This window comes from Acinonyx jubatus, chromosome C2, assembly GCF_027475565.1.
Source record: "Acinonyx jubatus isolate Ajub_Pintada_27869175 chromosome C2, VMU_Ajub_asm_v1.0, whole genome shotgun sequence".
Lineage (NCBI taxonomy): Eukaryota > Metazoa > Chordata > Mammalia > Carnivora > Felidae > Acinonyx > Acinonyx jubatus.
In genome coordinates, this window is record NC_069384.1 from 121,802,721 (window position 1) to 121,814,924 (window position 12,204).

The 12,204-nt window shown below is 47.3% G+C and overlaps 1 protein-coding gene across 8 annotated transcripts in view; it reads left to right on the forward strand.

Annotated features, from left to right (window-relative positions):
* Positions 1-12,204, forward strand: part of NMNAT3 (nicotinamide nucleotide adenylyltransferase 3) — a 114,416-nt gene that overhangs the window by 100,769 nt on the left and 1,443 nt on the right. For 3 of the 8 annotated variants that reach the window (XM_053221384.1, XM_027061729.2, XM_053221385.1), the window contains 2 exons: positions 3,793-3,875; positions 10,748-12,176. In XM_053221384.1, coding sequence (XP_053077359.1) covers positions 3,793-3,875; positions 10,748-11,109 — 445 coding nt within the window. In that variant the 3' untranslated portion in view covers positions 11,110-12,176. Of the gene's footprint in view, positions 1-3,792; positions 3,876-7,410; positions 8,486-10,747; positions 12,177-12,204 lie in introns of those variants that run through there. The other 5 variants (XM_027061730.2, XM_027061731.2, XM_053221386.1 and 2 more) reach the window with 5 other exon arrangements.

The following is a 12,204-nucleotide window of genomic DNA, read 5'->3' on the forward strand; positions in this document are numbered from 1 at the left end:
AATTCAGAGCTACTTCAGAACCTGCTGGCAAATTAAAAGAAGAGCAAATGTGAAATAACTGTTAGGATACCTGCTCTTTTTTTAACATTAAAAAAAAAAAAAACAAATTTACACCTGAATCATCCCTTCAGAACAAGCAATCTAGCCAACCCTCATATATCTAAGATAGCAGAGGAGAATGCAAACAGTACATAATCCAGCACGCCATTTAGCTTTAACATGTCGTCGGAAACAAAGACCCTTTCCTCCTGCACCCTGGGAGAGGCAGTGTGGCCTAGGGCCCAGATTTTGGATCCCAATTTACTAGCTCAGTGACTTGATGTAAGTGAGTTAGCCTCTCTGAACCTCAGTTCCTCACCTAATAAAATGGGGATGATACCACCCACTTCTCTGGGGTACTATGTGAATTAAACGGGATGATGTGGGCAAAATACCTGGTTTATGGTAGGTGCTGAAGAATACTAGCTACCTTCCCTGCATCCCTAACACGGGCTCATAATTTATCATCCAAACAGATAAGCCATTCCTGGGTAAATAGGAACGGACCACAGAACTACATAATATTTTCACTGCTTCTGCTGCAAAATGCAGGCATGTGCTGAGATGTTACTGAACACATTCTTTTTCTTTTTTTACTCTATCCTTTAGTTCAGTGCTTCTCGGCCCTGGCTGCACACTGAATCATCGAGGGAGCTTTCAAAAGTACTGAAGCCTGAGTCTTATCCCAGAGACTGGGATGTCACTGGTCTGGGGTGGGGCATCAGAATTTTAAGAGCTCCCTGGTGATTCTAGTGTGTGGCCAGGATTGAGGCCACCGCCCTCAGTCACAAAGTACGTGAATCAGGTTTATGATTAGGACCAAGATCCATCCAAACCAGTGGACCCTGGCTGCAGGAATCGCCTGGGAAGCTTTTTAAAATGTTCATTCCCCACCCCCTACCCCACCTCAGAGATTATGACTTGTGCATAGGGTCTTGGCATGGGTATTTTGTAAAAGGTCCCCAAATGATTTATTTTGTGCAGCCAAGGTTAAAAATCTGTTGACATAAAGAGACAATAGTTTTATCAGAGAGCTGATTACATTTTTTTTTCAATTTTTGGAGTGAGCTTCATTAGAAGATGTTATTGCTAATGCTTTCCTAAAATTACCAAACGCGTTTTTTTTAAGATTGAAAATCTGGTGTTTGTAAACTGAGGTGATTTCAAAAGCATGGTAGAAACCCACCCCACCCTTTGCTCCATATCTTTCTGATGGAATCAACAGTGAATTTACAACATAGTGACAAATAGTGTCACTATGACAAATGTCACTATGAAGTAAATTCACGGTAGAGTTCGTTGAGGATTCTTTTTCTCCCTATCAGGTTGCTTGTTTTCATTCTAATTTTTTGTTTAATCTAGGCCAGTTTTTATGCTTTTAGGGCATTTGATAACTTAGTTCGCTCACCATCTCCCCATGTCGAAGGTCCTTAGTCACAATGCCATTTGATGTGGTCCATCATCAGTCATCACTACTGTCATCTCATGTACCCCTTTGCAAGCATGATCTTATGTTGTCCTCGTTTTACAGATAAACTGAGGTTCAGAGAGGCTAGGTTAATCAACATCGCAAAACAAATAAGCGAGTGGTGGAGCCCAGTCTGACTCTGAAGCCATGCTTACGGTTATCTTCAAACCAGTGACCTACAGGTCAGGGCATGGTGTGGCGAACTTTGTTCCTGCCACCATGACCCAATGACCTTCTGACCAGACATCCCTGGAAACCTGTGGGGCCGCGGAGGACACAAAGAACCTGCTCCCAGGGTCAGCCCGCAGGCTCAGGGCTGGGCACACCGGGACACCACTCAGGCAGACAACCAGAGGAAGCAATGGCCACCGCCCTACAAAGGCAGAGTAGAGGTCTGTGAGGTAGCGACATTTGACACTGAAAATAATGATTGACGCATCAGAGTTCAGAGACCCAGCTAATATTCCAAGTCGGGTCAACCTGAACTAGGAGCTTCAAGGTAAGTAAAATAAAATGACCATCACCACCTTTACTGATCACTTACTGCACTTCAGGCTTTTTCAGGTATGTCCTATCTAGTCCCCTCAACAACTCTGAGGAGTAGGTGGGTGTGGCCCCATTTTACAGGTGAGGAAATGGAGGCTTTGAAAGGGTCAGTAACATAGGCAGGGCCCTACAGTTAGAAAGTAGAGGTGCGACTCACACCTACTTCAGTCTGCTCCAAGATTCCAGACTTACTCAGGAGCGAATCCTCAGACATGAAGCTTACCAAAACCAAAGCAGACAATGATGGAAACACAGAGTGCAGCTAGGCCCTAAGAAGGCTCAACTGAGTGTCTGAGATATCAGGAAGGACTTTGGGCCAGAATCAAATGTATTTATTCATCCACTCCTTCCATCCGTTCCTGAATTCAGCTGACTTTAGGTAAGCAGTTACTGAACTAAGAATATTAAGGTGACTTAAATGAGCTCACTATTCACACACTGACAGTAATGATGATAAGAACAGCTAATGTTGATTGGACACTTTCTGTGGATGGGCCAGTGCTAAGCTCCTCCCTTAATCCTCAGCATGGCCCACAGGGGTGGGTGTGGTCATCGTCCCCCATTCTACAGATGACAAAACCGGAGGCAGATTGCTTAAGGAACCCACCAAGATTCACAGCCACTAGTTGGAAGCAGAATTCCAACCAAGCAGTCTAATTCTAAAGTTTAACCTTTATACTATGCCTTCCCCCAGCGATACTCAGCAGTGAGCCACCTGCCCAGCATTTGGCAGGGTAGAGGCACTTTCTCTCTCATGGTCCTGTGGTACTTGGCAGAAAAGAGATCGGCATTAACTTCCATCATGACTAATACACAGATGAGGTTAGTGAGGCTCTGAGAGTGACTCTACTCAAGGTCACACAGGCAAGAAAACCGAAACTCGAACCCACCCGGGCTGCACAGCACCTGTTTTTTCCACCAGGCACTGCTCTCTCCCAAACGTAGCCCTCCTAAATGTATACTACAGTAGGTAGAAGGTGGAAGATTGCATTGATACAAGACGTGGTGACAACCTGTGTATGATCAGGTATCTCTTGATTTGCACATTGATTTGCTAAAAGAACCAGGCATGCCAAGATGGTGTACGTCTAATCAGATCTGAAATGCTAACATGTAATGAGAGTTGCTCTGTTCTGCTCACTGTTCAGAGCACTTTGCACTCCTTTCATCTTTGTGACCACCCAGGAGAGGCACACACGATTATCACAGGTTATCCCTCATTACACAGGTGCTGAACCATCCACACAGAGACCTAGAGACACATGCCCAGGGTCGCCCAGCTGGCCTCTGGGGGAGCTGAGCTGGGGCCCAGGCAGTCTGGCTCTAAGCCAGACTCTTAGTCCTCACCCCCGTGGAGTTCTGAAATACTAATGAAATTTTTTACTTTGAAATCTGTCTGCTTCTAAGAGCCCATATCCTTCATCCCTTCTCAACTGTTTGTGTTTTTCTAAGTGAGGTATTGAAGACAATGTTAAAAAAGTAGAAATATGCTCATCCCCACACCCTGCCCCTTTCACCAGGGCTCACAAGAAGGCAATCCATGGTCAAGAGGTCCCAATCATACATGCTTTGTGTCCCAGCACCTGGCACAGGCCTGGCACATGGTAGGCCCTCCACCAACACCTGGGGAACGAGCTACCTGCCTAAAATGGACAAAAGCAGGTTGAGACTTAAAAACTGAGACCCCTGGGTGGCTTTACAGGATGGATACATCCTGAGCCCGTGTGTTTGCAATGCAGGCATCATCACAGTGAACTGCTCAGATCTCTGCCCCAGACGGAAGGCCCGGACCATGGCAGGGCTCACTCCTTGGCCCCAACAGGTGGGTGCACCTTGTCCGTCGGAGGGAGAGACGTCAGGGATCCGTGCGAGAGCCAATTCCTAGGCACAGCTAAGGATTTTGAGGCTTCCCTGGTTGGGGGTGACACTTCCCCAGATTGAAGGGTCAAATTAAACAATCGGCCACCACCCCTTGTAAATCGTTACACTAATTTAAGATTTTCTGCCTCAAAGGAGTTTACTTACCCTCGTGACTCGTGCTCATGACATGGATTATAGTCAGGGCTACACAGGGATAAACTAGTGAGTGATGCTGGGTTCTTTTAAAAGCCTTAGCCTGAGTACAGACTGTGCTATTATAACCCTTACGCTTGTAGCCACGTTCCTCACTGGCTTCCTCAAAAGAGGAAACCTGTTTCTAAGGGGATTTTTTTTTTTTGGAGCCCACTTTCATCGTACTTTTCGCGTGTTGCCGGACAGCCGCGGTCACACCTGCTGCGCAACACGTGCGTGTACATGTGTACCCACAACAGAGGTACACCGCTGCCCACACCTACAGCAGAGATAGTGCCAACCGTGCTTGTAAGGACGGTAAATATGCAGCTGTCGACAGTTCCAGAGGAATATTCGCAACCCACGTAACCGAAACAAACAGGGTGGTCCTGTGCCATGTGGGCTCACGGATCAGCGTGGTGAGAAAGGAATGAGGTCAGTCTCTCCTTACATACCCTCACCCTGTCCCTCTGGTGGGATATGCTGAGAGCCAGAGAAGGCTAGGCAGGCCCCCAAGCTCTGCCTGTGTGTTGCCGGACCCCTCCAGAGACAGCCTGCCAGTGCCCACCCCACTTGCCGGTGGCCTCAGGGGCCAGGGGCCAGGAGACTACATGTCTCCCCAGACTGCCAGCTGCACCAATGGGCACTCCTCAGGCACCAGCTCACCTGAATGGCCTACCTGCACTTAGAACATTCGAGAACGGTCCCGCAAGGGCCCTCCCCCCGCACCAGCCAGAAGCCTCATAGCCACGCTTGGTGGCCAATGGTGTGGAAACACCACCTGCCACAACCTCAGCACATTCCAGCTTCCTCTAATGGGTCCCTGTGGATTCCAGCCGCACTGACTGACCAGGAAACCAGGAAAGCGGTAATATCTAACATCTAGAGTAGTTTGAAAATAAAGCCAAAAGACAGGCAAGAGAAGACCACGTCACTGAGCAGGAATAGAACTGTACCGTCAGACAGCCCGCCAGTCTCCCACGTGCCTCCTCCCGGCATCAAGTGCTGTCAAAAGTCCACGTGGATTGTCCTTTCAGTTTGTAACCCTGGGTTTCTACTGTGTTGTCAACTCCTGGTGTTTGATGGAACCTTGTCAGCTGTGATTCCAAAGGACCTTCCCTCTCTAATGGCAGTCCTGGTACCCTGGGTCAAGTTTATTCGCCCCTCATGCAAATAAACGGGAGCACCCAGTGATGGAAGGGCAGGATGTGACACTGGTCACACTGGGCTGAAACCCCAGCAGGCCCATCTGGGGGGTTTTCCTAACAAGGGTCTCCCAGCTGTGGGAGGTGGGATGCTAGTTCCAGATCAGAAGGGCTTGGGAGCGTCACAGTCAAACCAACCTAAAATGGCTTCTTTGCTGCAGGATTTTTCAGTCTTTACCATGACCCTGTGCATTGTGACTCTACCAGAAAGGGAACTAGCTTGCCGCCATCATCACTAATCATGGGACCCTTTCTAACACATACTGATAATTTCTCAGAACTAGTGCCCCCTGCCCCCGAACACAGATTAGGAAACACTCTTTTAAAAGGACTCAAAAATGCCAGGGGGCCCTAAAAATATCATGCAGCAGGCCCTAAACACTGGTCAAAGGACCACTCACAGCAGAATCACCTGTGAGGTTTATCATGCTTCCCAGGCCACACCCCAGACCTCCTGAGTGAAAATGGGGCCTGGGAGTCTGGATGTCTAACAGGCACTCTGGGATTTGCTTTACAGCCCATTTGGGGAACTGTGCACTAGAGTAGGAATCTAAGGAGGAGTTACAGCATCTTTGCAATATTCATTGTATTCTTCTGGTCTGTCTGCCTCGCTTCCCCCCTGTCCCCCAGTCATGAACACAGGCGTGTTCATTCTCAGCCTTCTTTCTGAATCATCTCTGGCTCAGCAGCTACTCTCACCAGGGTTCAAGAACACTGTCTGAGCACCTCCCCAGACCAGGCTCCAGGCTCAGGAGGAGAACAAAGATAGCCCTCCACCCCAACCTTTGACCTAAGCTAGAGACAGGCTGTGAATGGTAGTCGAGATATGGATTAGGAAGGCTGCCTGGAGGAGGAGACACTTGCACCAAGACTCATGGGATCAGTAGGTTATCTGGAGTTGGGGCATTTCTGGCAGAGAGGCAGTGGAGCAGGGCACAAAGGAAGGAAACAGCATGGGTGCTGGGCAGCCCTTGCTCTTAGGGAATGCCAGAGGGTCCAGTGATGGTCAGGGAGCCTCCAGTGATGTGGGAGAGATGCCACACTGAGGCTTCCAGCCTCTCACCCTTTATCTCCCTGCATAGGCTTCCGGAATCCCTGTCTCAGCTCTTTGCCTGGACTGCCCCTCCTCCCCGTCCCCTTCTTGGCTCCCCCTTCTAAAAATCTATCTGTCCTGTTAGGCCCAGGTTGGACCCGTCTTCCCTGTGAAACAAGTCCCAGCGGCTTTCACAGAGATGAGCTCACTCTCTCCCTCCCTCCACCAAAGCTCACCCACATTCTTTTCAGATTTATTTTTCTAGGGGCTATTCTGCTTGGCCCTGGAATGCTGGGAGTTTGTTCTTTATCCCCTTTCTTGCTCTTCAAACCCTAACTCCCGTTCATCTTGCTCTCTTCTAAAGTAACTGTTAAAAAGAAAGTTTATGTTGAATGAGAAGTGGGCTTCGTAATTTACCAAAATGTATCAGGGGCTTTAAAAACGTTCATGTCCTTTACTTGATATATTCCCCTTCTAGGAATCAGACTGTGGAAATAATTAAAAATTGGGACAAAGATTTATGTAGAAGGATGTTTATCACAGCCATTTTTATAATGGCAGAAAATAAAAGCAACCTCCCCGTTTAAATATAAGGGAACATTTAAGTAAATTATTCTGTATCCATAGGATGAATAATTGACACAAAATGTTTCTGGAGAAAGGCTTATGAGGTAAGCGGAAAAAAATCAGGATACGATACTGTATATATAATCTCAAGTATATAAAAACATGTAAATATACTTACACATCTATTTGCATGTCTAAATCAATAGAAAAACTGAAAAACTACACTCAAATATTGACGGCTTTGGAGAAAGCAGAATTGTTTTCTACCTTGAATATGTGTTTTTCATACATTTTATAATTGACACAGATTTCACGTTTGTGATCAGAGGTGGGGGGTGGGGCGGGGAACTAGAGCAATTACAAAAAGGAAGGAGGTGGAGTTCTTCCTCAGCATACATTGGGCTTCTGATGAGGTGGCTTGTAGATTACTAGTGGCAGAGCTCTAAAGGACCGTTCTGTGTGCTGTGTATTTTATTGTGTGTTCTCCTCTGGGACTGCAGACTGTGGGCTGAGCTCAGCATTCTCTGGCTGCCAGAGCCCTGCTCGTGTGATTTGCAGCCCTCTGTGGACTGACCCTGCCATGCCGAGTTCCCGACGGCTTGGCTGTGACACTTTGGGACAGATGATGCCTCGGTCCTCTAACAGCCCAACAGTGTCAGTCTCTTGTGAAGGTGGTCCCTGCGCTCAGCTGATGGGGCTGAGCACAGCTCAGCAACCTTCAGAGAGGATTCCCTTTCCACGCAACCACGGCAGGCCCCTCCTCTGACTCCATTCTGCACTGATTGTTCCACGGTGGCCTTGTATGATTAATTGGGGTGCTGCCCTTTAATACCTGGCTTCAGCTCTGGTGTCCTGTGTCCCCAGAAGTCCCACACTCCTGAGTGTGGCTGCACTCACTCCACCCCTCAATTTCCAGAACCTCCACAGGAGGTCAGCCCCATTTTACAGCTGAGGAAACAGGCCCATCTGCTGTAATTCTCCCAGGGTTCCGGCAGATCTGAAACCGGAAACCAGGGCTGACTGACCTCAGGGCTGCTGTTCTTGACGTTAAGAATTAAGGCAGCTGGACATTCAAAGAAAATGGTCCCGGTGGCACTTCCCTCACTTTTCATGTAAACCTCTGCTTCATCTGCTTCTCGAAGCCAGTGGCTATTCCAAAGAGCACATTGCCCCAAAATGCCCACGGACATCTGATTTAGGTCACTGTTTCATGCTTGAGATGAATCAAACCGGCAGCCTTTTTTCAACACCTCAGACTTACGAACCTTGGACTTGGATAGCCAGTCATTATATCTGAAGAGCTCATAGCAGTGATGTAAATGGATTTGAAAGAGATGTGATGGTCTCTTTGAGGACTGCCCAGAGTTGGAGTCCAAGGCACGTGTTGCCAGAAGAAGCGATCACCCCACAGACATGCCTTTGCTTTGGGGGAAAGGGAGGTGTGGGCATGTGTCCCCTGTTGGCAGGAGCACACAGTGAATTGTACTCCTGTCATTGTTCATAAATCAGACGGTATCTAATATCTAAGCCAGTAGGTAGAAATTACCGCCACAAAAATCCACTGGGGGATGGGTGGGCATCAGGGTGGCTCAGTCAGTTGAGCATCCAGTTTGGCTCAGGTCATGATCTCGCCCCGCAAGAGTTCGAGCCCTGAGTTGGGCTCCGTGCTGACAGCTCATAGCCTGGAGTCTGCTTCAGATTCTGTGTCTCCCTCTCTCTCTGCCCTATCCCTGCTTGTGCTGTGTCTCTCTCTCTCTTTCAAAAATGAATAAACATAAAAAAAAAATCCACTGCGGAGAGAAGGGGTGTCTTCTTGTTCTTTGGCCTGTGGAATGGGGGGAAAGTGTGCTCCAGGCCTCAGGAGACCCTACAACTAAATGCCCATCATTCCTCCTCCCCCGGAGGAAAAGCACATACAAAAATCACCCAGGTGTTTAAAAGGTCAGGGCTGCTCTCCTGTTATATTACAACGGCTGAATAAATAAACTGGAGTAGAACCTCCCAGAGGCAGAATAGTCTAAGTCCACATACGTTGTGAGCAATGGGGCCAGCTCAGATTAGTCAAAAGTGTGGGTTATGGAGTAATTTCTAAACACAGTTTTATTGACTTTAAAAATACTCCCTAAGTGTTGAATGGATGTGTCAATGAATGGATTAGCGGATCAGCAGGTGGATGGACGGATGAATGGCAGTTAACAGCCATCACACGTACTTGGTTACAGCACTTTATATTTATAAACTCATTCAATTCTAAAATAACCCTAGGAGAAAAGTACTGTTAATATCTCCATTTTAAAGTTGAGGTCACACAGCTGTTGAATGGCAGAGCCAAGACTTGAATCTAAGGTGCCTGGTTTTAGAGTCCTAGTTCTTAACCATGGAGAATTTATTAATGTATGCATCAATAAATGTTTGAATATCATTTCATTATACCAATATTATGCTGCTAGAGTGTTTGAAAACTGCTTCTGTAATTATATCTACTACTTCCAAAGGAGTGAATAAGTCCAGTGCCCACTATTTCATGGATGGGGAAAGTGAGGCCCAGAAAAGGATCCATCCAGCCCAACTAAAGCTAGAAATCAGACCTCTCCGTGACACTTCCAGTTTCTCACTTTCCATTCCACAGCTGGTCTAGTGCTCCTTTGTAAACTCCTCTCTCTGATCCTACGTCCAGATTCCTTCCAAAGTTCCACAGTAGAGGAGCCTCAACCGACCATTTACATCAGGTGTTTCCCCAGCAGGTGGGATCCCTGAACCCCTCCCAACTGAGGTTTCATGGTGACCGAGTGATGCCAACACTCTAGAACACAGCTTTTGCCATTTACTGAAGCTAGAATCAGCTTCCGGAAGGACCAGAGAACCTACTGGTTGCTTCAAGCGTGGACTTGATTTTTCTCCCTTTCCAAATTAGCCCTTTGGAAAGGGACACGAATTTCAACAGTGCCTGGAAAAATCAAGGAAGGGCTTCTTGGTTCTGATGCATGTACAATTTTCGCCAGCAGGAGGCGGCAGAGCCCAGCAATTATAAATGCCCCACCTGGAGGCTGGCTGTGGGGTTTGAATCCTGACTCTGCCGCCTAAGTGAGTGACCTCAGGCAAGTCGGTAGCCTCTCTATGCCTGTTTCCCTCCCGCAGAATGGGCACAATAATAATGCCTACTCATGAAATTGTTCAGAGAATCAAATGAGGTTAAATACATCAAGGGCTTAGTGATAGTGCTCATATGAGCACCAATGTTAGGTTTTCTTTTATCATTAAAACCATTGTTGTTAGAACAAAGGCCAGAGGATTATCCACATTGATTAGTTGTTCTAGAGCTTTGTTGTATTGAAAACAGATGAAAAGGTCACTAGCTTTTGGTTATCCAAATAACCTTTATAATTAACCTTTATGATAAGATTTTACTTACAAAGGTATCAGGCGTTAGGGCTGAAATAGATTTTGAGAAAGGCAGTGACTTGCCTGAAGCCCACAGCTTGTTAGGACTAGAGATTTTACAATCTTACCTTCTATCAGAAGATGGGGTTCACAGCCACCTTTGGACTACTGCCATGGGGTCCAGCAACCGCCAACAGACTTTTGGTAGAATACTGGCGGGGGGGGGGGGGGGAAATAAGTTGTTCTGATTTCTTGGCACTTTGCCACTATTAAACAAAAGATTGTATTACAATTGTATGTCCCCGAAGTAGCTTCAGATCCCCTTACACACTTTTTCAGGCGTGAACACAGTGTAGACGTTGACTTCCCAATACACTCCAAGAAAAAGCATTTTGTGCACTTTTCAAACGGGGTATGTTGTCTTTACTGGCCGTGACCTTTCTGTAACCTTGTCAGGATCCGCCCTTGTTTTTCCAGCTGTGCCTGAGCTGAAACTCCTCTGCGGGGCAGATATCCTGAAGACCTTCCAGACCCCCAACCTCTGGAAAGAGGCACACATCCAGGAAATAGTGGAGAAGTTTGGCATGGTGTGTGTGAGCCGGACAGGTCACAACCCAAAGGAATACATCTCAGGTTCAGCCATCCTGCAGAGGTACCAGCACAACATTCACCTGGTCAGGGAGCCCGTGCAGAACGAGCTCAGCTCCACGTACATCAGGCGGGCCTTGTGCCAAGGGCAGAGCGTCAAGTACCTGCTCCCAGACGCTGTCATCACCTACATCAAGGAGCACAACCTCTACACCGGGGACAGTTCCTAGAAAGCACCCAGAGGAATGAAGGACAAGCTGGGGAGGGCCAACCACGCCTCCACGAAGCTCCTCCCAAGGAGAGGGCAGTCAAGGTCCTCGGCTGTTTTCGTTGTGGTGGTTGTTTTGCTTTTCCATTTTCCTTTGTTTTATGTAGACAACGATTTTCTTTCCGAGGAGTCTTCTGTCCCAGGAAGAGGAACAGGCGTCTACACAAGAACGGACGTTTGTCAAAGAAGTTAAAAGGGTGCGGCAGGTCAGGAGAACTAGACAAAAGCTCTCAAAACCTCTCATTGCGGAGGCCTTCTTACTTGGTTAAGTGGTGACTCTGCCGTGCACACCGATGAAGGCAGTTCTGCATGAGGCACGGGCCCCTGAGGGTCGGATCAGAATTGCCCACACGCGTTTTTTAACTAGGACCAGGTGCAGCATGCTGGCCTTGATTGGAGAGACTTGACAGGATGCTAATTACCAAACAGTGGGCTTTGTCGACGCCTTGTTGCAACAAAACAATACTAATTGAGGAGTCAAACATTTGGAAGCAGCACTTTGCTGATTCACTTTGAATCTTCCCTTAAGAGCCACCGGCTGCCTGCCTAGGCTGTAGATAAAATTTAAACTAAAATCTTTCTAAGTAGTAACCCTCAAACAATATTTTTGATACAGTGGATACTTTTAACACAACTTTTTAAATCAATGCCAGGGCTCCTGATTTCCAAGTTTCTAAAAAGGAATGGAGGTGGGGCACCTGGGTGGCTCAGTCGGTTAAGCGTCCGACTTCCACTCAGGTCAGGATCTCGCGGTCTGCGAGTTCGAGCCCCGCGTCGGGCTCTGGGCTGACGGCTCAGAGCCTGGAGCTGCTTCGGATTCTGTGTCTCCCTCTCTCTCTGACCCTCCCCCGTTCATGCTCTGTCTCTCTCTGTCTCAAAAATAAATAAACGTTAAAAAAATTTTTTTTAAAGGAATGGAGGTAAAACAGACGCCTTGACTGTTTTAAAGGATCTTTTTGAATGTTTTATGACTACCTGCCTGTTTGAATATTGGCAAAGGGATAAATAATAAATTGACATCAAAAAATACTAATGAAAATTTTCTCTTTTTTCTTCC